The sequence below is a fragment of the Salvelinus fontinalis genome, chromosome 4, assembly GCF_029448725.1.
Source record: "Salvelinus fontinalis isolate EN_2023a chromosome 4, ASM2944872v1, whole genome shotgun sequence".
Taxonomy (NCBI): domain Eukaryota; kingdom Metazoa; phylum Chordata; class Actinopteri; order Salmoniformes; family Salmonidae; genus Salvelinus; species Salvelinus fontinalis.
Genome location: NC_074668.1, coordinates 7,733,218 through 7,759,224, shown reverse-complemented (window position 1 = coordinate 7,759,224; position 26,007 = coordinate 7,733,218). Strand labels below are relative to the sequence as shown.

The 26,007-nt window shown below is 53.2% G+C and overlaps 1 protein-coding gene across 1 annotated transcript in view; it reads left to right on the top strand.

Moving 5' to 3' along the window:
- The window catches only part of LOC129853029 (doublesex- and mab-3-related transcription factor 1-like), a 99,321-nt gene that overhangs the window by 36,873 nt on the left and 36,441 nt on the right, over positions 1 to 26,007 (top strand). The window contains exon 4 of the mRNA XM_055918667.1: positions 1,835 to 2,141. Within this exon, the coding sequence (XP_055774642.1) occupies positions 1,835 to 2,141 (307 nt within the window). The remainder of the gene's footprint in view (positions 1 to 1,834; positions 2,142 to 26,007) is intronic.

Genomic DNA, 26,007 nt, shown 5'->3' with positions numbered 1-26,007 from the left:
GAATAGTGAGACACTGGACGGAGGGAGTCACCAACAGGGAGAATAGTGAGACACTGGACGGAGGGAGTCACCAACGGGGAGAATAGTGAGACACTGGACGGAGGGAGTCACCAACGGGGAGAATAGTGAGACACTGGACGGAGGGAGTCACCAACGGGGAGAATAGTGAGACACTGGACGGAGGGAGTCACCAACAGGGAGAATAGTGAGACACTGGACGGAGGGAGTCACCAACGGGGAGAATAGTGAGACACTGGACGGAGGGAGTCACCAACAGGGAGAATAGTGAGACACTTTACGGAGGGAGTCACCAACAGGGAGAATAGTGAGACACTTTACGGAGGGAGTCACCAACAGGGAGAATAGTGAGACGGAGGGAGTCACCAACAGGGAGAATAGTGAGACGCTGGACGGAGGGAGTCACCAACAGGGAGAATAGTGAGACACTGGACGGAGGGAGCCACCAACAGGGAGAATAGTGAGACACTTTACGGAGGGAGTCACCAACGGGGAGAATAGTGAGACACTGGACGGAGGGAGTCACCAACAGGGAGAATAGTGAGACACTGGACGGAGGGAGTCACCAACAGGGAGAATAGTGAGACACTGGACGGAGGGAGTCACCAACAGGGAGAATAGTGAGACACTGGACGGAGGGAGTCACCAACGGGGAGAATAGTGAGACACTGGACGGAGGGAGTCACCAACAGGGAGAATAGTGAGACACTGGACGGAGGGAGTCACCAACAGGGAGAATAGTGAGACACTGGACGGAGGGAGTCACCAACAGGGAGAATAGTGAGACACTGGACGGAGGGAGTCACCAACGGGGAGAATAGTGAGACACTGGACGGAGGGAGTCACCAACAGGGAGAATAGTGAGACGCTGGACGGAGGGAGTCACCAACAGGGAGAATAGTGAGACACTGGACGGAGGGAGTCACCAACAGGGAGAATAGTGAGACACTGGACGGAGGGAGTCACCAACGGGGAGAATAGTGAGACACTGGACGGAGGGAGCAGAATCAGTGCTCCAGGACTGATTGGAGAATACTGATTGGAATATATATAGGATTCATCTACCCACGATTCATTCTCTAACGTTGAGGAATACACATCATCAATCACAAGATTCATAAAAAAATCCGGACATACCCCAACCAAAAACCCTGGACTAACGGAGAAATCTGTACCATGCTGAGAGCCCGTACTGCAGCATTCAACGTCAGCAAAGTGAATGTGTAGAACACCTTCATGATTCCTATATTGTCTCTGATAACATTAGAGTGTAGAACACCTTCAAGGACAGTAACACGAGGCAAGTCAGTTAAGAACAAATTCTTATTTTCAATGACGGCCTAGGAACAGTGGGTCAACTGCCTTGTTCAGGGGCAGAACGACAGATATTTACCTTGTCAGCTCGGTGATTCAATCTAGCAATCTTTTGGCTACTAGTCCAACACTCTAACCACTAGGCTACCTGCCTCTAACCACTAGGCTACCAGCCTCTATCCACTAGGCTACCTGCCTCTAACCACTAGGCTACCTGCCTCTAACCACTAGGCTACCAGCCTCTAACCACTAGGCTACCTGCCTCTAACCACTAGGCTACCTGCCGCCTCGTAAACATGCATGATGCATTGTTTAACCTTTAACTTCCTTTTAGCTGAGGGAGGACTTATGAGCTCTGTTTAAATCTGTTTAAATATAATTTAACTTCCTTTTAGCTGAGGGAGGACTTGTGAGCTCTGTTTCAAGCTCTGTTTAAATATCATTTTGAAAAAAGCCAATTATTTTCTCCCCACCTGTCTGTGTGTGTTACCGTCTGAAACAGATGCCAAACGGCGAGAGTCGCCTATCCAGCCACAACGTGTCTCCTCAGTACCGGATGCATTCCTACTACTCTTCTGCCTCCTACCTCAGCCAGGGGCTGGGCCAGGGGCTGGGCCAGGGGCTGGGCCAGGGGCTGGGCCAGGGGCTGGGCCAGGGGCTGGGCCAAGGATTGGGCCAGGGGCTGGGTCAGGTGCTGGGCCAGGGGCTCGGCCAGGGGTTGGGCCAGGGATTGGGGACCACGGCAGCCTGTGTTCCCCCCATCTTCTCTCTGGAGGACAACAACACCTGCCATGAGACCAAGCAGACCTGTGAGTAATACACACAGAGATACACTTACACACTTACATTCCCACTGACTCTCTGGCCCATAAAGTTGAATCCAGACTTCATCCAGAGAGGGTTTGGGTTCATCCGGGGGAGGTCCACACCGCACGACAAAGGCTCTGTAGAAGTTATACAAATAACGTCACAAGTCCAAGTTTTATTATGGCCATTTGTACTGTTGGTCCTACTCAGCGTCCTACAGCTGTTTACAATCACGTTGGCACTAATGTCAGAACCTTGTGGTCAGTTTTCAAAACTCAAAACGATCATCACTTGTAACGCAGGCTGTCCAATGTTCAAAACATTGCATTGTGCATTCATATCTTTAAAGAAACCTTTCACTTGCAGGATCATTGGTTCAAATACCTCATTAATCATGAAATACCAATAGGAACATTAATTTAGATCACCCACACACAAGATACCGATAGTTTCACTGTGTAGTTGTTCGTACGATCGTTAAATATTGTAGTACAAAATATGTGATACATGTTTCATGATGCTACTACATGTAAATACATCACTGTAAAAGGACTAGTAGAGAGAATACAACAGACACAGTGGAATCATTGAACAAAATATGAAATTTATTGGTGAAAAACAATAAAACCACAACATAGGTTTCTTTGAATTAAAGCAAAAATAATTAGCTACAAAAAATAAAAAAAACTACTGTAAAACATCAACTGCAGTGTTACTCACCTGGCTTACTGTAAAACATCAACTGCAGTGTTCCCCACCTGGTTTACTGTAAAACATCAACTGCAGTGTTCCTCACCTGGCTTACTGTAAAACGTCAACTGCAGTGTTCCTCACCTGGCTTACTGTAAAACGTCAACTGCAGTGTTCCTCACCTGGCTTACTGTAAAACATCAACTGCAGTGTTCCTCACCTGGCTTACTGTAAAACGTCAACTGCAGTGTTCCTCACCTGGCTTACTGTAAAACGTCAACTGCAGTGTTCCTCACCTGGCTTACTGTAAAAGATCAACTGCAGTGTTCCTCACCTGGCTTACTGTAAAACGTCAACTGCAGTGTTCCTCACCTGGCTTACTGTAAAACATCAACTGCAGTGTTCCTCACCTGGCTTACTGTAAAACGTCAACTGCAGTGTTCCTCACCTGGCTTACTGTAAAACGTCAACTGCAGTGTTCCTCACCTGGCTTACTGTAAAACATCAACTGCAGTGTTCCTCACCTGGCTTACTGTAAAACGTCAACTGCAGTGTTCCTCACCTGGCTTACTGTAAAACGTCAACTGCAGTGTTCCTCACCTGGCTTACTGTAAAACGTCAACTGCAGTGCTCCTCACCTGGCTTACTGTAAAACGTAAACTGCAGTGTTCCTCACCTGGCTTACTGTAAAACGTCAACTGCAGTGCTCCTCACCTGGCTTACTGTAAAACGTAAACTGCAGTGTTACTCACCTGGCTTACTGTAAAACATCAACTGCAGTGTTCCTCACCTGGCTTACTGTAAAACATCAACTGCAGTGTTCCTCACCTGGCTTACTGTAAAACATCAACTGCAGTGTTCCTCACCTGGCTTACTGTAAAAGATCAACTGCAGTGTTCCTCACCTGGCTTACTGTAAAACGTCAACTGCAGTGTTCCTCACCTGGCTTACTGTAAAACGTCAACTGCAGTGTTCCTCACCTGGCTTACTGTAAAACGTCAACTGCAGTGTTCCTCACCTGGCTTACTGTAAAACGTCAACTGCAGTGTTCCTCACCTGGCTTACTGTAAAACATCAACTGCAGTGTTCCTCACCTGGCTTACTGTAAAACGTCAACTGCAGTGTTCCTCACCTGGCTTACTGTAAAAGATCAACTGCAGTGTTCCTCACCTGGCTTACTGTAAAACGTCAACTGCAGTGTTCCTCACCTGGCTTACTGTAAAACATCAACTGCAGTGTTCCTCACCTGGCTTACTGTAAAACGTCAACTGCAGTGTTCCTCACCTGGCTTACTGTAAAACGTCAACTGCAGTGTTCCTCACCTGGCTTACTGTAAAACATCAACTGCAGTGTTCCTCACCTGGCTTACTGTAAAACGTCAACTGCAGTGTTCCTCACCTGGCTTACTGTAAAACGTCAACTGCAGTGTTCCTCACCTGGCTTACTGTAAAACGTCAACTGCAGTGCTCCTCACCTGGCTTACTGTAAAACGTAAACTGCAGTGTTCCTCACCTGGCTTACTGTAAAACGTCAACTGCAGTGGTCCTCACCTGGCTTACTGTAAAACGTAAACTGCAGTGTTACTCACCTGGCTTACTGTAAAACATCAACTGCAGTGTTCCTCACCTGGCTTACTGTAAAACATCAACTGCAGTGTTCCTCACCTGGCTTACTGTAAAACATCAACTGCAGTGTTCCTCACCTGGCTTACTGTAAAACGTCAACTGCAGTGTTCCTCACCTGGCTTACTGTAAAACATCAACTGCAGTGTTCCTCACCTGGCTTACTGTAAAACGTCAACTGCAGTGCTCCTCACCTGGCTTACTGTAAAACGTCAACTGCAGTGTTCCTCACCTGGCTTACTGTAAAACATCAACTGCAGTGTTCCTCACCTGGCTTACTGTAAAACGTAAACTGCAGTGTTACTCACCTGGCTTACTGTAAAACATCAACTGCAGTGTTCCTCACCTGGCTTACTGTAAAACATCAACTGCAGTGTTCCTCACCTGGCTTACTGTAAAACATCAACTGCAGTGTTCCTCACCTGGCTTACTGTAAAACATCAACTGCAGTGTTCCTCACCTGGCTTACTGTAAAACATCAACTGCAGTGTTCCTCACCTGGCTTACTGTAAGACATCAACTGCAGTGTTCCTCACCTGGCTTACTGTAAAACATCAACTGCAGTGTTCCTCACCTGGCTTACTGTAAAACATCAACTGCAGTGTTCCTCACCTGGTTTACTGTAAAACGTCAACTGCAGTGATCCTCACCTGGCTTACTGTAAAACGTCAACTGCAGTGTTCCTCACCTGGCTTACTGTAAAAGATCAACTGCAGTGTTCCTCACCTGGCTTACTGTAAAACGTCAACTGCAGTGTTCCTCACCTGGCTTACTGTAAAACGTCAACTGCAGTGTTCCTCACCTGGCTTACTGTAAAAGATCAACTGCAGTGTTCCTCACCTGGCTTACTGTAAAACATCAACTGCAGTGTTCCTCACCTGGCTTACTGTAAAACATCAACTGCAGTGTTCCTCACCTGGCTTACTGTAAAACATCATCTGCAGTGTTCCTCACCTGGCTTACTGTAAAACGTCAACTGCAGTGGAGGGCCCGCCAGATATAGCCCGCCAGATATAGCCCGCCAGATATAGCCCTCCAGATATAGCCCTCCAGATATAGCCCTCCAGATATAGCCCTCCAGATATAGCCCTCCAGATATAGCCCTCCAGATATAGCCCTCCAGATATAGCCCTCCAGATATAGCCCTCCAGATATAGTCAGATATAGCCCTCCAGATATAGCCCTCCAGATATAGCCAGATATAGCCCTCCAGATATAGCCCTCCAGATATAGTCCTCCAGATATAGCCCTCCAGATATAGTCTTCCAGATATAGCCCTCCAGATATACGCCTCCAGATATAGCCCTCCAGATATAGTCCTCCAGATATAGCCCTCCAGATATAGTCAGATATAGCCCTCCAGATATAGCCCTCCAGATATAGCCAGATATAGCCCTCCAGATATAGCCCTCCAGATATAGTCCTCCAGATATAGCCCTCCAGATATAGTCTTCCAGATATAGCCCTCCAGATATACGCCTCCAGATATAGCCCTCCAGATATAGTCCTCCAGATATAGCCCTCCAGATATAGCCAGATATATCCCTCCAGATATAGCCCTCCAGATATAGTCCTCCAGATATATCCCTCCAGATATATCCCTCCAGATATAGCCCTCCAGATATAGCCCTCCAGATATAGCCCTCCAGATATAGCCCACCAGATATAGCCCTCCAGATATAGCCCTCCAGATATAGTCCTCCAGATATAGACCTCCAGATATAGTCCTCCAGATATAGCCCTCCAGATATAGCCCTCCAGATATAGCCCTCCAGATATATCCCTCCAGATATATCCCTCCAGATATAGCCCTCCAGATATAGCCCTCCAGATATAGTCCTCCAGATATAGCCCTCCAGATATAGCCATGCAGATATAGCCAGATATAGCCCTCCAGATATAGTCCTCCAGATATAGTCCTCCAGATATAGCCCTCCAGATATAGCCAGATATAGTCCTCCAGATATAGCCCTCCAGATATAGCCCTCCAGATATAGTCCTCCAGATATAGTCATTCAGATATAGTCCTCCAGATATAGCCCTCCAGATATAGTCCTCCAGATATAGTCCTCCAGATATAGTTCTTCAGATATAGCCCTGCAGATATGGCCAGATATAGTCCTCCAGATATAGTCCTCCAGATATAGCCCTCCAGATATAGTCCTCCAGATATAGTCCTCCAGATATAGTCCTCCAGATATAGCCCTCCAGATATGGCCAGATATAGTCCTCCAGATATAGCCCTCCAGATATAGTCCTCCAGATATAGTCCTCCAGATATAGTTCTTCAGATATAGCCCTCCAGATATAGCCCTCCAGATATGGCCAGATATAGTCCTCCAGATATAGCCCTCCAGATATAGCCCTCCAGATATAGTTCTTCAGATAGAGCCCTCCAGATATAGTCCTCCAGATATAGTCCTCCAGATATAGTCCTCCAGATATAGCCCTCCAGATATAGTCCTCCAGATATAGCCCTCCAGATATAGTCCTCCAGATATAGCCCTCCAGATATAGCCCTCCAGATATGGCCAGATATAGTCCTCCAGATATAGTCCTCCAGATATAGCCCTCCAAATATAGTTCTTCAGATATAGCCCTCCAGATATGGCCAGATATAGTCCTCCAGATATAGCCCTCCAGATATAGTTCTTCAGATATAGCCCTCCAGATATAGTCCTCCAGATATAGTCCTCCAGATATAGTTCTTCAGATATAGCCCTCCAGATATGGCCAGATATAGCCCTCCAGATATAGCCCTCCAGATATAGTTCTTCAGATATAGTCCTCCAGATATAGTCCTCCAGATATAGTTCTTCAGATATAGTCCTCCAGATATAGCCCTCCAGATATAGCCCTCCAGATATAGTCTTCCAGATATAGCCCTTCAGATATAGCCCTCCAGATATAGTCCTCCAGATATAGTCCTCCAGATATAGCCCTCCAGATATAGTCTTCCAGATATAGCCCTTCAGATATAGCCCTCCAGATATAGTCCTCCAGATATAGCCCTCCAGATATAGTCCTCCAGTTATATTCCTCCAGATATAGTTCTCCAGATATGGCCAGATATAGTCCTCCAGATATAGCCCTCCAGATATAGCCCTCCAGATATAGCCCTCCAGATATAGCCAGATATAGTCCTCCAGATATAGTCCTCCAGATATAGCCCTCCAGATATAGCCCTCCAGATATAGTCCTCCAGATATAGTCCTCCAGATATAGCCCTCCAGATATAGTCCTCCAGATATACTCCTCCAGATATAGCCCCCCAGATATAGCCCTTCAGATAAAGCCCTCCAGATATAGCCCTCCAGATATAGTCCTCCAGATATAGCCAGATATAGCCCTCCAGATATAGTCCTCCAGATATAGTCAGATATAGCCCTCCAGATATAGCCCTCCAGATATAGCCAGATATAGCCCTCCAGATATAGCCCTCCAGATATAGTCCTCCAGATATAGCCCTCCAGATATAGTCTTCCAGATATAGCCCTCCAGATATACGCCTCCAGATATAGCCCTCCAGATATAGTCCTCCAGATATAGCCCTCCAGATATAGCCAGATATATCCCTCCAGGTATAGCCCTCCAGATATAGTCCTCCAGATATATCCCTCCAGATATATCCCTCCAGATATAGCCCTCCAGATATAGCCAGATATATCCCTCCAGATATATCCCTCCAGATATAGCCCTCCAGATATAGCCCACCAGATATAGCCCTCCAGATATAGTCCTCCAGATATAAGTCCTCCAGATATAGTCCTCCAGATATAGCCCTCCAGATATAGCCAGATATAGTCCTCCAGATATAGCCCTCCAGATATATCCCTCCAGATATATCCCTCCAGATATATCCCTCCAGATATAGCCCTCCAGATATAGCCCTCCAGATATAGTCCTCCAGTTATAGTCCTCCAGATATAGTTCTCCAGATATGGCCAGATATAGTCCTCCAGATATAGCCCTCCAGATATAGCCCTCCAGATATAGCCCTCCAGATATAGCCAGATATAGTCCTCCAGATATAGCCCTCCAGATATAGCCCTCCAGATATAGTCCTCCAGATATAGCCCTCCAGATATAGTCCTCCAGATATACTCCTCCAGATATAGCCCCCCAGATATAGCCCTTCAGATAAAGCCCTCCAGATATAGCCCTCCAGATATAGTCCTCCAGATATAGCCAGATATAGCCCTCCAGATATAGTCCTCCAGATATAGTCAGATATAGCCCTCCAGATATAGCCCTCCAGATATAGCCAGATATAGCCCTCCAGATATAGCCCTCCAGATATAGTCCTCCAGATATAGCCCTCCAGATATAGCCCTCCAGATATAGCCCTCCAGATATACGCCTCCAGATATAGCCCTCCAGATATAGTCCTCCAGATATAGCCCTCCAGATATAGCCAGATATATCCCTCCAGGTATAGCCCTCCAGATATAGTCCTCCAGATATATCCCTCCAGATATATCCCTCCAGATATAGCCCTCCAGATATAGCCAGATATATCCCTCCAGATATATCCCTCCAGATATAGCCCTCCAGATATAGCCCACCAGATATAGCCCTCCAGATATAGTCCTCCAGATATAAGTCCTCCAGATATAGTCCTCCAGATATAGCCCTCCAGATATAGCCAGATATAGTCCTCCAGATATAGCCCTCCAGATATATCCCTCCAGATATATCCCTCCAGATATATCCCTCCAGATATAGCCCTCCAGATATAGCCCTCCAGATATAGTCCTCCAGATATAGCCCTCCAGATATAGCCATGCAGATATAGCCAGATATAGCCCTCCAGATATTTTCCTCCAGATATAGTCCTCCAGATATAGCCCTCCAGATATAGCCAGATATAGTCCTCCAGATATAGCCCTCCAGATATAGCCCTCCAGATATAGTCCTCCAGATATAGTCATTCAGATATAGTCCTCCAGATATAGCCCTCCAGATATAGTCCTCCAGATATAGTCCTCCAGATATAGTCCTCCAGATATAGTTCTTCAGATATAGCCCTGCAGATATGGCCAGATATAGTCCTCCAGATATAGTCCTCCAGATATAGCCCTCCAGATATAGTCCTCCAGATATAGTCCTCCAGATATAGTCCTCCAGATATAGCCCTCCAGATATGGCCAGATATAGTCCTCCAGATATAGCCCTCCAGATATAGTCCTCCAGATATAGTTCTTCAGATATAGCCCTCCAGATATAGCCCTCCAGATATGGCCAGATATAGTCCTCCAGATATAGCCCTCCAGATATAGCCCTCCAGATATAGTTCTTCATCTAGAGCCCTCCAGATATAGTCCTCCAGATATAGTCCTCCAGATATAGTCCTCCAGATATAGCCCTCCAGATATAGTCCTCCAGATATAGCCCTCCAGATATAGTCCTCCAGATATAGTCCTCCAGATATAGCCCTCCAGATATAGCCCTCCAGATATAGTCCTCCAGATATAGCCCTCGAGATATGGCCAGATATAGTCCTCCCGATATAGTCCTCCAGATATAGTCCTCCAGATATAGTTCTTCAGATATAGCCCTCCAGATATGGACAGATATAGTCCTCCAGATATAGCCCTCCAGATATAGTTCTTCAGATATAGCCCTCCAGATATAGTCCTCCAGATATAGTCCTCCAGATATAGTTCTTCAGATATAGCCCTCCAGATATGGCCAGATATAGCCCTCCAGATATAGCCCTCCAGATATAGTTCTTCAGATATAGTCCTCCAGATATAGTCCTCCAGATATAGTTCTTCAGATATAGTCCTCCAGATATAGCCCTCCAGATATAGCCCTCCAGATATAGTCTTCCAGATATAGCCCTTCAGATATAGCCCTCCAGATTTAGTCCTCCAGATATAGTCCTCCAGATATAGCCCTCCAGATATATTCTTCCAGATATAGCCCTTCAGATATAGCCCTCCAGATATAGTCCTCCAGATATAGCCCTCCAGATATAGTCCTCCAGATATAGCCCTCCAGTTATAGTCCTCCAGATATAGTTCTCCAGATATGGCCAGATATAGTCCTCCAGATATAGCCCTCCAGATATAGCCCTCCAGATATAGCCCTCCAGATATAGCCAGATATAGTCCTCCAGATATAGCCCTCCAGATATAGCCCTCCAGATATAGTCCTCCAGATATAGCCCTCCAGATATAGTCCTCCAGATATACTCCTCCAGATATAGCCCCCCAGATATAGCCCTTCAGATAAAGCCCTCCAGATATAGCCCTCCAGATATAGTCCTCCAGATATAGCCAGATATAGCCCTCCAGATATAGTCCTCCAGATATAGCCAGATGTAGTCCTCCAGATATAGCCCTCCAGATATGGACAGGTGTGAGAGGAGATGGACAGGTGTGAGAGGAGATGGACAGGTGTGAGAGGAGATGGACAGGTGTGAGAGGAGATGGACAGGTGAGAGAGGAGATGGACAGGTGAGAGAGGAGATGGACAGGTCAGAGAGGAGATGGACATATGAGAGAGGAGATGGACAGGTAGAAGAGGAGATGGACAGGTGAGAGAGGAGATGGACAGGTGGGAGAGGAGATGGACAGGTGAGAGAGGAGATGGACAGGTGGGAGAGGAGATGGACAGGTGGGAGAGGAGATGGACAGGTGAGAGAGGAGATGGACAGGTGAGAGAGGAGATGGACAGGTGAGAGAGGAGATGAACAGGTCAGAGAGGAGATGGACAGGTAGGAGAGGAGGGGTACAGGTGAGAGAGGAGATGGACAGGTGCGAGAGGGGATGGACAGGTGGGAGAGGAGATGGACAGGTGAGAGAGGAGATGAACAGGTCAGAGAGGAGATGGATAGGTAGGAGAGGAGATGGACAGGTAGGAGAGGAGATGGACAGGTGAGAGAGGAGATGGACAGGTAGGAGAGGAGATGGACAGGTGTGAGAGGAGATGGACAGGTCAGAGAGGAGATGGACAGGTAGAAGAGGAGATGGACAGGTAGGAGAGGAGATGGACAGGTGAAAGAGGGGATGGACAGGTAGGAGAGGAGATGGACAGGTGAGAGAGGAGATGGACAGGTGGGGGTGGAGATGGACAGGTGAGAGAGGAGATGGACAGGTGAAAGAGGAGATGGACAGGTGAGAGAGTAGATGGACAGGTGGGAGAGGAGATGGACAGGTAGGAGAGGAGATGGACAGGTAGGAGAGGAGATGGACAGGTAGGAGAGGAGATGGACAGGTAGGAGAGGAGATGGATAGGTAGGAGAGGAGATGGACAGGTAGGAGAGGAGATGGACAGGTAGGAGAGGAGATGGACAGGTAGGAGAGGAGATGGACAGGTAGGAGAGGAGATGGACAGGTAAAAGAGGAGATGGACAGGTAGGAGAGGAGATGGTCAGGTGAAAGAGGAGATGGACAGGTAGGAGAGGAGATGGACAGGTGAAAGAGGAGATGGACAGGTAGAAGAGGAGATGGACAGGTGAGAGAGGAGATGGACAGGTGAGAGAGGAGATGAACAGGTGAGAGAGGAGATGGACAGGTAGGAGAGGAGATGGACAGGTGTGAGAGGAGATGGACAGGTAGGAGAGGAGATGGACAGGTGTGAGAGGAGATGGACAGGTAGGAGAGGAGATGGACAGGTGAAAGAGGAGATGGACAGGTGAAAGAGGAGATGGACAGGTGAGAGAGGCGATGGACAGGTAGGAGAGGAGATGGACAGGTGAGAGAGGAGATGGACAGGTAGGAGAGGAGATGGACAGGTGAGAGAGGAGATGGACAGGTAGGAGAGGAGATGGACAGGTGAAAGGGGAGATGGACAGGTAGGAGAGGAGATGGACAGGTAGGAGAGGAGATGGACAGGTGAAAGAGGAGATGGACAGGTAGGAGAGGAGATGGACAGGTGAGAGAGGAGATGGACAGGTAGGAGAGGAGATGGACAGGTAGAAGAGATGGACAGGTGAAAGAGGAGATGGACAGGTAGGAGAGGAGATGGACAGGTGACGGAGGAGATGGACAAGTAGAAGAGGAGATGGACAGGTGAGAGAGGAGATGGACAGGTGAAAGAGGAGATGGACAGGAGAGAGAGGAGATGGACAGGTGAAAGAGGAGATGAACAGGTGAAAGAGGAGATGGACAGGTGAAAGAGGAGATGGACAGGTAGGAGAGGAGATGGACAGGTGAAAGAGGAGATGGACAGGTGAGAGAGGAGAGATGGACAGGTGAGAGAGGAGATGGACAGGTAGGAGAGGAGATTGACAGGTAGAAGAGATGGACGGGTGAAAGAGGAGAGGAGAGGAGAGGAGATGGACAGGTAGGAGAGGAGATGGACAGGTAGGAGAGGAGATGGACAGGTAGGAGAGGAGATGGACAGGTAAAAGAGGAGATGGACAGGTAGGAGAGGAGATGGACAGGTAGGAGAGGAGATGGACAGGTGAAAGAGGAGATGGACAGGTAGGAGAGGAGATGGACAGGTAGAAGAGGAGATGGACGGGTAGACGAGGAGATGGACAGGTAGAAGAGGAGATTGACAGGTAGAAGAGGAGATGGACAGGTAGGAGAGGAGATGGACAGGTAGGAGAGGAGATGGACAGGTAGGAGAGGAGATGGACAGGTGAGAGAGGAGATGGACAGGTGAGAGAGGAGATGGACAGGTAGGAGAGGAGATGGACAGGTGAGAGAGGAGATGGACAGGTGAAAGAGGAGATGGACAGGTGAGAGAGGAGATGGACAGGTGAGAGAGGAGATGGACAGGTGAGAGAGGAGATGGACAGGTGGGAGAGGAGATGGACAGGTAGTAGAGGAGATGGACAGGTAGGAGAGGAGATGGACAGGTAGGAGAGGAGATGGACAGGTGAGAGAGGAGATGGACAGGTGAGAGAGGAGATGAACAGGTGAGAGAGGAGATGAATAGGTCAGAGAGGAGATGGACAGGTAGGAGAGGAGATGGACAGGTGTGAGAGGAGATGGACAGGTTTGAGAGGAGATGGACAGGTAGGAGAGGAGATGGACAGGTGTGAGAGGAGATGGACAGGTAGGAGAGGAGATGGACAGGTGAAAGAGGAGATGGACAGGTGAGAGAGGAGATGGACAGGTGGAGAGGCGATGGACAGGTAGGAGAGGAGATGGACAGGTGAGAGAGGAGATGGACAGGTAGGAGAGGAGATGGACAGGTGAGAGAGGAGATGGACAGGTAGGAGAGGAGATGGACAGGTGAAAGGGGAGATGGACAGGTAGGAGAGGAGATGGACAGGTAGGAGAGGAGATGGACAGGTAGGAGAGGAGATGGACAGGTAGGAGAGGAGATGGACAGGTGAGAGAGGAGATGGACAGGTAGGAGAGGAGATGGACAGGTAGGAGAGGAGATGGACAGGTAGGAGAGGAGATGGACAGGTAGGAGAGGAGATGGACAGGTAGTAGAGGAGATGGACAGGTAGGAGAGGAGATGGACAGGTGAGAGAGGAGATGGACAGGTTGAATAGGAGATGGACAGGTAGAAGAGGAGATGGACAGGTAGGAGAGGAGATGGACAGGTAGTAGAGGAGATGGACAGGTAGGAGAGGAGATGGACAGGTGGGAGAGGAGATGGACAGGTGAGAGAGGAGATGGACAGGTGAGAGAGGAGATGGACAGGTAGGAGAGGAGATTGACCGGTTAGAAGAGGAGATGGACAGGTGAGAGAGGAGATGGACAGGTGAGAGAGGAGATGGACAGGTGAGAGAGGAGATGGACAGGTGAGAGAGGAGATGGACAGGTGAGAGAGGAGATGGACAGGTGAGAGAGGAGATGGACAGGTGAGAGAGGAGATGGACAGGTCAGAGAGGAGATGGACAGGTCAGAGAGGAGATGGACAGGTGAAAGAGGAGATGACCAGGTGAAAGAGGAGATGGACAGGTAGTAGAGGAGATGGACAGGTAGGAGAGGAGATGGACAGGTAGGAGAGGAGATGGACAGGTAGGAGAGGAGATGGACAGGTAGGAGAGGAGATGGACAGGTGAGAGAGGAGATGGACAGGTAGTTATCTTTGTGTTGCTGTTCATGGATATGGTGGTTCTTAGTTGTGTTGTATTTCCAGCATAATAATCACAAGACCTTCCAGTTGTTTTGGAGTTTGTCTGTTTTCAGTAAGGAGGTACAGTTTGGCACATTGACCTTGTACAGTCCTGCACAGTCAGTCGGCTTGGTTATCTAAACAGGTTTAGAGAACTGGTTATCAGAGTAGTGTTCCTCTCCTCCTCCTCTCTCCCCTCATCCTCCTTATTCATCTCTTTCTCTCTCCCTTTCCTCTCTCCTCTTCCTCTCTTCTCTTCCTCTCTCATCTTCCTTCTCCTTCTCTTCCTCTCTCCTCTTCCTCTCTTCTCCTGCTCTCTTTTCCTCTTTCTCCTCCTCTCTCCTCTTCCTCTCTCCTCTTCCTCTCTCCTCTTCCTCCTACTCCTCATTCTCCTCCTCTCTCCTCTTCCTCTCCTCTTCCTCTCTTTTTCTCTTCTCTTTCACCTCCTCTTCTTTTTCCTCTCTCCTCTTCATCCTTCTCTATCCTCTTTCTCCTTCTCTTCCTCCCCTCCTCTTCTCTCCTCTTCCTCCTTCTCTCTCCTCTTCCTCTCTCCTCTCCCTCCCTCTCCTCCTTCATTTCCTCTCTCCTCTTCCTCCATCTCCTCCTCTTCCTCTCTCCCTCTCTCCTCTTCCTCCTCTTTCTGCTCCTCTCTCCTCTCTTCTCCTCATCCCCCTATTCCTCTCTCCTCTTCCTCCATCTCCTCCTCTTCCTCTCTCCCTCTCTCCTCCTCCTCCTTCTATTCCTCTCTCCTCTTCCTCTCTCTTCCTCTCTCCTCCTCCTCCTTCTATTCCTCTCTCCTCTTCCTCTCTCTTCCTCTCTCCTCCTCCTCCTTCTATTCCTCTCTCCTCCTCTTCCTCTCTCTTCCTCTCTCCTCCTCTTCCTCTCTCCTCTTCATCCCCCCTCCTCCTTTTCATCCTCTCTCCTCTTCCTCCATCTCCTCCTCCTCCTTCTCTTCCTCTCTCCTCCTCCTCCTTCTCTTCCTCTCTCCTCCTCTCTCTTCCTCTCTCCTCCTCCTCCTTCTCTTCCTCTCTCCTCCTCTTCCTCTCTTCCCCTCCTCTCTCCTCTTCGTCCCTCCTCCTCCTTCTCTTCCTCCCTCCTCTTCCTCTCCTCCTCCTCCTCTTCCTCTCTTCCTCTCCCTTCTCTTCCTCTCTCCTCTTCTCTTCTCCTCCTTCTTCTCTCCTCCTCTCCTCCTCCTCCTCCTCCTCTCTTCCTCTCTCCTCCTCCTTCTCTTCCTCTCTCCTCTTCTCTTCTCCTCCTTCTTCTCTCCTCCTCTCCTCCTCCTCCTCCTCCTCCTCTTCCTCTCTTCCTCTCTCCTCCTCCTTCTCTTCCTCTCTCCTCTTCTCTTCTCCTCCTTCTTCTCTCCTCCTCTCCTCCTCCTCCTCCTCTCTCCCCTGTGGCACCACACCAATAGGCCAGTATGTCTGTCACTACCAGTGATACCGGCAGCACAACTAGTGCCAGATCCTCGCCTCCCCTCTGCCGGTTCCCAGACGGGCCCGTTGACGTTGTTCTGTGCTGTACCTAACCCCCAGAACACAATGCCTCCACCGGGCCGGCACTCCTCTGACCCTGGCCTTGACATTCCACCTAGCTGGCCAAGGGACTCACCGGGAGGGAGAGACTGGGTCTATCTTAGAATGAAGATGCTAGTCTTGTTAAGTGAGAATAATGTGGTCATTGTGTTCAGTTGAAGAAAGACACGGTAGTGTTCTGGACACAGAAGAAGAGTCTGTCTTTTTACAATGTCATGTTATAATTTGATATCAAAATATACACTATATATACAAAAGAATGTGGAGACCCCTTCAAATTAGTGCATTTGGCTAATTCAACCACACCCGCTGCTGACAGGTGTATAAAATCGAGCACACAGCCATGCAATCTCCATAGACAAACATTGGCAGTAGAATTGCCCTTACTGAAGAGCTCAGTGACTTTCAATGTGGCACCGCCATAGGATGCCACTTTTCCAACAAGTCAGTTCGTAAATGTTTTGCCCTGCTAGAGCTGCCCCGTTCAACTGTAAGTGCTGTTATTGTGAAGTGGAAACGTCTAGGAGCAACAACGGCTCAGCCGCAAAGTGGTAGGCCACACAAGCTCACAGAACGGGACCGCTGAGTTCTGAAGCGCAAAGCGCAAAAACATTGTCTGTCCCCGGTTGCAACGCTCACTACCGAGTTCCAAACTGCCTCTGGAAGCAACGTCAGCACAATAACTGTGCATCGGGAGCATCATGAAATGGGTTTCCACGGCCGAGCAGCCGCACACAAGACTAAGATCACCATGTTCAATGCCAAGCGTCGGCTGGAGTGGTGTAAAGCTCGCCGCCATTGGACTCTGGAACAGTGGAAACACGTTCTCTGGAGTGATGAACCACACTTCACCATCTGGCAGTCAGACGGACGAATCTGGGTTTGGCAGATACCAGGAGAACGCTACCTGCACCAATGCAAAGTGCCAACTGTAAAGTTTGGTGGAGGAGGAATAATGGTCTGTGACTGTTTTTCATGGTTCGGGTCCCTTAGTTCCAGTGAAGGAAAATCTTAACGCTACAGAATACAATGACATTCTAGACGATTCTGTGCTTCCAACTTTGTGGCAACAGTTTGGGGAAAGCCCTTTCCTGTTTCAGAAAGACAATACCCCCGTGCACAATGTTAGGTCCATACAGAAATGGTTTGTCGAGATCGGTGTGGAAGAACTTGACAGGCCTGCACAGAGCCCTGACCTCAACCCTATCAAACACCTTTGGGTTGAATTGGACCGCGAGCCAGGCCTAATCGCCCGACATCAGTGCCCGACCCCACTAATGCTGTTGTGGCTGAGCGGACGCAAGGGGGGGGGGACAACTCTATATTAATGCCCAAGACTTTGGAACGAGCAGGTGTCCACATACTTTTGGTCATGTAGTGTTAATATCTTGGCTTCTTTCCTTGTGTATTGAGGACGTAAGGAGGAACACCGTGTGACAGCTCTCTCCCAGCCCCGATATTAGTTGGCCAAACACACACACACACACACACACACACACACATACACACACACACACACACACACACACACCCACCCACCCACCCACCCACCCACCCACACACACACACACACACACACACACCACACACCAAGCAGCCAAATAACCTTCATGATGCCACGCTGTCCTTTCTCCCCCCCCCCCCCCCCCCCCACTTTTTAAAATTGTATTAATTTATATTATTTCATTGATTTATTTCTGTATTTCTTCCTTCAGTAGGATAATGAGGGGGTGTAAAGCAAACGTATGTGTGAGGTATGTAACGCACCATTGGTTGATCAAGGCCACGGCGCGTTGCTCGACTGCATGTTCCTGGGGAGTCAGTATAACGGATTAGCACCCACCCAACAATAATGTGTGTCAATAGGATTTTTCACCTTTTTGAAAATTGATTGATTGATTGATTAATTGATTGATTCAACTTTTTGGGGGGTGGAAATTTGAGATCAAATCGATGATATGGTGCTGTGGCTAATGCACACCATAACAACACAAAGGGACATTGTCCTTGCTGTTCCTAGAAACAGGGGAAGAGTTTCGGGAACATTGCGCCTTTGACTGTCTGGCCACACCAGGTGTTATGACTGGGTTGCTTTGGACGTTGCAGCAACGGACTACAGACATATCGGTTTGAACCTACAAGAAGAACTTTGGACGGGAACAGGGAAGAAGAGGTCGAACCGGGATTGGCCAGAAAATCAAGGTAAGCTAACGTTCCTGAGTGAGTATCAAGCTAGCTTGGCTACAACCGATAAAGTCAAGTTGGCTAGTTAGCTGCGTTTTACAGTCAGACTCTGTTTTACACATAGCTAGCTAGCTAATGAACTAAACTGCAATTATCATAAACCATTATTATCTAGCTAGCTTCGGTAGTTCAATATCTGTCAGATGTAAAGCAAGCAGGACTGTGGCATGTCAGAAGCTATGCATGTTGGCTAGTTTATGTTAGATCATCAGTCGAATGGATACGTGATTAATGGTCTTTTCATTGAGCTAACTAGCTAGCCACCTCGGCTAATTGTCGACATCATCCATTGTTTCAGAGCTGCTGGTCTGCCTGCCTGCCCCTCTCTCTCCTTCCTGCCTGCCTGCCTGCCCCTCCTCTCTCTCCTTCCTTCCTGCCTGGCTGCCCCTCCTCTCTCTCCTTCCTGCCTGCCCCTCCTCTCTCTCCTTCCTGCCTGCTCGCTCCTCCTCTCTCCTTCCTGCCTGCCCCTCCTCTCTCTCCTTCCTGCCTGCCCCTCCTCTCTCTCCTTCCTGCCTGCTTTCCTGCCTGCCCCTCCTCTCTCTCCTTCCTGCCTGCCCCTCCTCTCTCCTTCCTGCCTGCCCCTCCTCTCTCGCCTTCCTTCCTTCCTTCCTGCCTGCCCCTCCTCTCTCTCCTTCCTGCCTGCCCCCTCTCTCTCCTTCCTGCCTGCCCCTCCTCTCTCTCCTTCCTTCCTTCCTTCCTGCCTGCCCCTCCTCTCTCTCCTTCCTGCCTGCCCCTCCTCTCTCTCCTTCCTTCCTTCCTGCCTGCCCCTCCTCTCTCTCCTTCCTGCCTGCCCCTCCTCTCTCGCCTTCCTGCCTGCTCGCTCCTCCTCTCTCCTTCCTGCCTGCCCCTCCTCTCTCTCCTTCCTGCCTGCTCGCTCCTCCTCTCTCCTTCCTGCCTGCCCCTCCTCTCTCTCCTTCCTGCCTGCCCCTCCTCTCTCGCCTTCCTGCCTGCTCGCTCCTCCTCTCTCCTTCCTGCCTGCCCCTCCTCTCTCTCCTTCCTTCCTTCCTTCCTGCCTGCCCCTCCTCTCTCTCCTTCCTTCCTTCCTGCCTGCCCCTCCTCTCTCTCCTTCCTGCCTGCTCCTCCTCTCTCCTTCCTGCCTGCCCCTCCTCTCTCTCCTTCCTTCCTTCCTTCCTGCCCCTCCTCTCTCGCCTTCCTGCCTGCTCGCTCCTCCTCTCTCTCCTTCCTGCCTGCCAGCTCCTCCTCTCTCTCCTTCCTGCCTGCTTTCCTGCCTGCCCCTCCTCTCTCTCCTTCCTGCCTGCCCCTCCTCTCTCTCCTTCCTGCCTGCCCCTCCTCTCTCTCCTTCCTGCCTGCTTTCCTGCCTGCCCCTCCTCTCTCTCCTGCCTGCCTGCCCCTCCTCTCTCTCCTGCCTGCCTGCCCCTCCTCTCTCTCCTGCCTGCCTGCACCTCCTCTCTCTCCTGCCTGCCTGCCTGCCTCTCCTCTCTCTCCTTCCTGCCTGCTTTCCTGCCCGCCCCTCCTCTCCTTCCTGCCTGCCCCTCCTCTCTCTCCTGCCTGCCTGCCTGCCTCTCCTCTCTCTCCTTCCTGCCCGCCCCTCCTCTCTCCTTCCTGCCTGCTCCTCTTCTCTCTCCTGCCTTCTCCTCCTCTCTCCTTCCTGCCTGCCTGCCTGCTCTTCCTCTCTCTCCTGCCTTCTCCTCCTCTCTCCTTCCTGCCTGCCTGCCTGCCCCTCCTCTCTCTCCTTCCTGCCTGCCTCTCCTCTCTCTCCTTCCTGCCTGCCCCTCCTCTCTCTCCTGCCTGCCCCTCCTCTCTCTCTCTACTTTCTGCCTGCCCCTCCTCTCTCTCCTTCCTGCCTGCCCCTCCTCTCTCTCCTGCCTGCCTGCCCCTCCTCTCTCTCCTTCCTGCCTGCCCCTCCTCTCTCTCCTGCCTGCCCCTCCTCTCTCTCTCTCCTTTCTGCCTGCCCCTCCTCTCTCTCCTTCCTGCCTGCCCCTCCTCTCTCTCCTTCCTGCCTGCCCCTCCTCTCTCTCCTGCCTGCCCCTCCTCTCTCTCTCTCCTTTCTGCCTGCCCCTCCTCTCTCTCCTTCCTGCCTGCCCCTCCTCTCTCTCCTTCCTGCCTGCCCCTCCTCTCTCTCCTTCCTGCCTGCCTGCCCCCCCCTCCTCTCCTTCCTGCCTGCCCCTCCTCTCTCTCCTTCCTGCCTGCCTGCCTGCCCCTCCTCTCTCTCCTTCCTGCCAGCTCCTCCTCTCTCTCCTTCCTGCCTGCCCCTCCTCTCTCTCCTTCCTGCCTGCCCCTCCTCTCTCTCCTTCCTGCCTGCCTGCCTGCCCCTCCTCTCTCTCCTGCCTGCCAGCTCCTCCTCTCTCTCCTTCCTGCCTGCCCCTCCTCTCTCTCCTTCCTGCCTGCCTGCCCCTCCTCTCTCTCCTTCCTGCCTGCCCCTCCTCTCTCTCCTGCCTGCCAGCTCCTCCTCTCTCTCCTTCCTGCCTGCTTTCCTGCCTGCCCCTCCTCTCTCTCCTTCCTGCCTGCCCCTCCTCTCTCTCCTTCCTGCCTGCCCCTCCTCTCTCTCCTTCCTGCCTGCCCCTCCTCTCTCTCCTTCCTGCCTGCTCCTCTTCTCTCTCCTGCCTTCTCCTCCTCTCTCTCCTGCCTGCCTGCCTGCCTGCCTCTCCTCTCTCTCCTTCCTGCCCGCCCCTCCTCTCTCCTTCCTGCCTGCTCCTCTTCTCTCTCCTGCCTTCTCCTCCTCTCTCCTTCCTGCCTGCCTGCCTGCCTCTCCTCTCTCTCCTTCCTGCCCGCCCCTCCTCTCTCTCCTTCCTGCCTGCTCCTCTTCTCTCTCCTGCCTTCTCCTCCTCTCTCCTTCCTGCCTGCTCTTCCTCTCTCTCCTGCCTTCTCCTCCTCTCTCCTTCCTGCCTGCCTGCCTGCCCCTCCTCTCTCTCCTTCCTGCCTGCCCCTCCTCTCTCTCCTGCCTGCCTGCCCCTCCTCTCTCTCCTGCCTTCTCCTCCTCTCTCCTTCCTGCCTGCCTGCCTGCCCCTCCTCTCTCTCCTTCCTGCCTGCCCCTCCTCTCTCTCCTTCCTGCCTGCCCCTCCTCTCTCTCCTGCCTGCCTGCCCCTCCTCTCTCTCTCTCCTTTCTGCCTGCCCCTGCTCTCTCTCCTTTCTGCCTGCCCCTCCTCTCTCTCCTGCCTGCCTGCCCCTCCTCTCTCTCTCTCCTTCCTGCCTGCCCCTCCTCTCTCTCCTGCTTGCCTGCCCCTCCTCTCTCCTTCCTGCCTGCCTGCCCCCCCCCTCCTCTCCTTCCTGCCTGCCCCTCCTCTCTCTCCTTCCTGCCTGCCTGCCTGCCCCTCCTCTCTCTCCTTCCTGCCTGCCTGCCTGCCCCTCCTCTCTCTCCTTCCTGCCTGCTTTCCTGCCTGCCCCTCCTCTCTCTCCTTCCTGCCTGCCCCTCCTCTCTCCTTCCTGCCTGCTCCTCTTCTCTCTCCTGCCTTCTCCTCCTCTCTCTCCTGCCTGCCTGCCTGCCTCTCCTCTCTCTCCTTCCTGCCCGCCCCTCCTCTCTCCTTCCTGCCTGCTCCTCTTCTCTCTCCTGCCTTCTCCTCCTCTCTCCTTCCTGCCTGCCTGCCTGCTCTTCCTCTCTCTCCTGCCTTCTCCTCCTCTCTCCTTCCTGCCTGCCTGCCTGCCCCTCCTCTCTCTCCTTCCTGCCTGCCCCTCCTCTCTCTCCTGCCTGCCTGCCCCTCCTCTCTCTCCTGCCTTCTCCTCCTCTCTCCTTCCTGCCTGCCTGCCTGCCCCTCCTCTCTCTCCTTCCTGCCTGCCCCTCCTCTCTCTCCTGCCTGCCCCTCCTCTCTCTCTCTCCTTTCTGCCTGCCCCTGCTCTCTCTCCTTCCTGCCTGCCCCTCCTCTCTCTCCTTCCTGCCTGCCCCTCCTCTCTCTCCTGCCTGCCTGCCCCTCCTCTCTCCTTCCTGCCTGCCCCTCCTCTCTCTCCTTCCTTCCTGCCTGCCTAGCCCTCCTCTCTCTCCTTCCTGCCTGCCTGCCTGCCCCTCCTCTCTCTCCTTCCTGTCTGCCCCTCCTCTCTCTCCTTCCTGCCTGCCCCTCCTCTCTCTCCTTTGTGCCTGCCTGCTCTTCCTCTCTCTCCTTCGTGCCTGCTCCTCCTCTCTCCTTCCTGCCTGCCTGCCCGCCCCTCCTCTCCTTCCTGCCTGCCCCTCCTCTCTCTCCTTCCTGCCTGCCCCTCCTCTCTCTCCTTCCTGCCTGCCCCTCCTCTCTCTCCTTCCTGCCTGCTCCTCCTCTCTCCTTCCTGCCTGCCTGCCTGACCCTCCTCTCTCTCCTTCCTTCCTGCCTGCTCCTCCTCTCTCCTTCCTTCCTGCCCGCCCCTCCTCTCTCTCCTGCCTGCCTGCCTGCCTGCCCACTCCTCCTCTCTCTCCTCTCCTGCCTGCCCCTCCTCTCTCTCCTTCCTGCCTGCCCACTCCTCCTCTCTCTCCTCTCCTGCCTGCCCCTCCTCTCTCTCCTTCCTGCCTGCCCACTCCTCCTCTCTCTCCTCTCCTGCCTGCCCCTCCTCTCTCTCCTTCCTGCCTGCCCACTCCTCCTCTCTCTCCTCTCCTGCCTGCCCCTCCTCTCTCTCCTTCCTGCCTGCCCCTCCTCTCTCTCCTTCCTGCGTGCCTTCCTGCCTGCCCCTCCTCTCTCTCCTTCCTGCGTGCCTTCCTGCCTGCCCCTCCTCTCTCTCCTTCCTGCCTGCCTGCTTGCCTGCCCGCTCCTCCTCTCTCTCCTGCCTGCCTGCCTGCCTGCCTGCTCCTCCTCTCTCGCCTTCCTGCCTGCCCCTCCTCTCTCTCCTTCCTGCCTGCCTGCCGACCCCTCCTCTCTCTCCTTCCTGCCTGCCCCTCCTCTCTCTCCTTCCTGCCTGCCTGCCCCTCCTCTCTGTCCTCTCCTGCCTGCCCCTCCTCTCTCTCCTTCCTGCCTGCCCCTCCTCTCTCTCCTTCCTGCCTGCCCCTCCTCTCTCTCCTTCCTGCCTGCCCCTCCTCTCTCTCCTGCCTGCCTGCCTGCCTGCCTGCTCCTCCTCTCTCCTTCCTGCCAGCCCCTCCTCTCTCTCCTTCCTGCCTGCCCCTCCTCTCTCTCCTTCCTGCCTGCCCCTCCTCTCTCTCCTGCCTGCCTGCCTGCCTGCTCCTCCTCTCTCTCCTGTCTGCCTGGCTGCCTGCTTGCTCCTCCTCTCTCTCCTGCCTGCCTGCTCCTCCTCTCTCCTTCCTGCCTGCCCCTCCTCTCTCTCCTGCCTGCCTGCCTGCTTGCCTGCCCCTCCTCTCTCTCCTCTCCTTCCTGCCTGCCCCTCCTCTCTCTCCTGACTGCCTGCCTTCCTGCCTGCCCCTCCTCTCTCTCCTCTCCTTCCTGCCTGCCCCTCCTCTCTCTCCTGACTGCCTGCCTGCTCCTTCTCTCTCCTGCCTGCTCCTCTCTCTCCTGCCTGCCCGCCCCTCCTCTCTCTCCTGCCTGCCTGCCTGCTCCTTCTCTCTCCTGCCTGCTCCTCTCTCTTCTGTTTGCCCGCCCCACCTCTCTCTCCTGCCTGCCCCTCCTCTCTCTCCTGCCTGCCCCTCCTCTCTCTCCTTCCTGCCTGCCCCTCCTCTCTCTCCTGCCTGCCTGCCTGCCACTCCTCTCTCTCTCTCTCCTGCCTGCCTGCTCCTCCTCTCTCTCCTTTGTGCCTGCCTGCTCCTCCTCTCTCTCCTTCGTGCCTGCCTGCTCCTCCTCTCTCTCCTTCGTGCCTGCCTGCTCCTCCTCTCTCTCCTTCGTGCCTGCCTGCTCCTCCTCTCTCTCCTTTCTGCCTGCCTGCTCCTCCTCTCTCTCCTTCCTGCCTGCCCCTCCTCTCTCTCCTTCCTGCTTGCCCCTTCTCTCTCTCCTTCCTGCCTGCTCCTCCTCTCTCTCCTTCGTGCCTGCCTGCTCCTCCTCTCTCTCCTTCGTGCCTGCCTGCTCCTCCTCTCTCTCCTTCGTGCCTGCCTGCTCCTCCTCTCTCTCCTTCCTGCCTGCCTGCTCCTCCTCTCTCTCCTTCCTGCCTGCCTGCTCCTCCTCTCTCTCCTTCCTGCCTGCCTGCTCCTCCTCTCTCCTTCCTGCCTGACCCTCCTCTCTCCTTCCTGCCCGCCCCTCCTCTCTCTCCTGCCTGCCTGCCTGCCTGCCTGCTCCTCCTCTCTCTCCTGCCTGCCTGCCTGCCAACCCCTCCTCTCTCTCCTGCCTGCCCGCCCCTCCTCTCTCTCCTGCCTGCCTGCCTGCTCCTTCTCTCTCCTGCCTGCTCCTCTCTCTCCTGCCTGCCCGCCCCTCCTCTCTCCTTCCTGCCTGCCCCTCCTCACTCCTTCCTGCCTGCTCCTCCTCTCTCTCCTGCCTGCCCGCCCCTCCTCTCTCTCCTGCCTGCCCCTCCTCTCTCTCCTGCCTGCCCCTCCTCTCTCTCCTTCCTGCCTGCCCCTCCTCTCTCTCCTGCCTGCCTGCCTGCCACTCCTCTCTCTCTCTCTCCTGCCTGCCTGCTCCTCCTCTCTCTCCTTTGTGCCTGCCTGCTCCTCCTCTCTCTCCTTCGTGCCTGCCTGCTCCTCCTCTCTCTCCTTCGTGCCTGCCTGCTCCTCCTCTCTCTCCTTCGTGCCTGCCTGCTCCTCCTCTCTCTCCTTTCTGCCTGCCTGCTCCTCCTCTCTCTCCTTCCTGCCTGCCCCTCCTCTCTCTCCTTCCTGCTTGCCCCTTCTCTCTCTCCTTCCTGCCTGCTCCTCCTCTCTCTCCTTCGTGCCTGCCTGCTCCTCCTCTCTCTCCTTCGTGCCTGCCTGCTCCTCCTCTCTCTCCTTCGTGCCTGCCTGCTCCTCCTCTCTCTCCTTCCTGCCTGCCTGCTCCTCCTCTCTCTCCTTCCTGCCTGCCTGCTCCTCCTCTCTCTCCTTCCTGCCTGCCTGCTCCTCCTCTCTCTCCTTCCTGCCTGCCTGCTCCTCCTCTCTCCTGCCTGCCCGCCCCTCCTCTCTCTCCTGCCTGCCTGCCTGCCTGCCTGCTCCTCCTCTCTCTCCTGCCTGCCTGCCTGCCAACCCCTCCTCTCTCTCCTGCCTGCCCGCCCCTCCTCTCTCTCCTGCCTGCCTGCCTGCTCCTTCTCTCTCCTGCCTGCTCCTCTCTCTCCTGCCTGCCCGCCCCTCCTCTCTCCTTCCTGCCTGCCCCTCCTCACTCCTTCCTGCCTGCTCCTCCTCTCTCTCCTTCCTGCCTGCCCCTCCTCTCTCTCCTGCCTGCCTGCCCCTCCTCTCTCTCTCTCCTTCCTGCCTGCCCCTCCTCTCTCTCCTGCCTGCCTGCCTGCTCCTCCTCTCTCTCCTTCATGCCTGCCCCTCCTCTCTCTCCTTCCTGCCTGCCCCTCCTCTCTCTCCTTCGTGCCTGCCTGCTCCTCCTCTCTCTCCTTCGTGCCTGCCTGCTCCTCCTCTCTCCTTCCTGCCTGCCTGCCTGACCCTCCTCTCTCCTTCCTGCCCGCCCCTCCTCTCTCTCCTGCCTGCCTGCCTGCTCCTCCTCTCTCTCCTGCCTGCCGACCCCTCCTCTCTCTCCTGCCTGCCTGCCTGCCTGCTTGCCCCTCTTTCTCCTGCCTGCCTGCCCCTCCTCTCTCTCCTTCCTGCCTGCCCCTCCTCTCTCTCCTTCCTGCCTGCCTGCCTGCCTGCCACTCCTCTCTACTTCCTGCCTGCTCCTCCTCTCTCTCCTCCCTGCTGGCCTGCCTGCCCCTCTCTCTCCTTCCTGCCTGCCCCTCCTCTCTCTCCTTCCTGCCTGCCCCTCCTCTCTCTCCTCTCCTGCCTGCCCCTCCTCTCTCTCCTCTCCTGCCCGCTCCTCCTCTCTCTCCTGCCTGCCTGCCTGCCTGCTCTT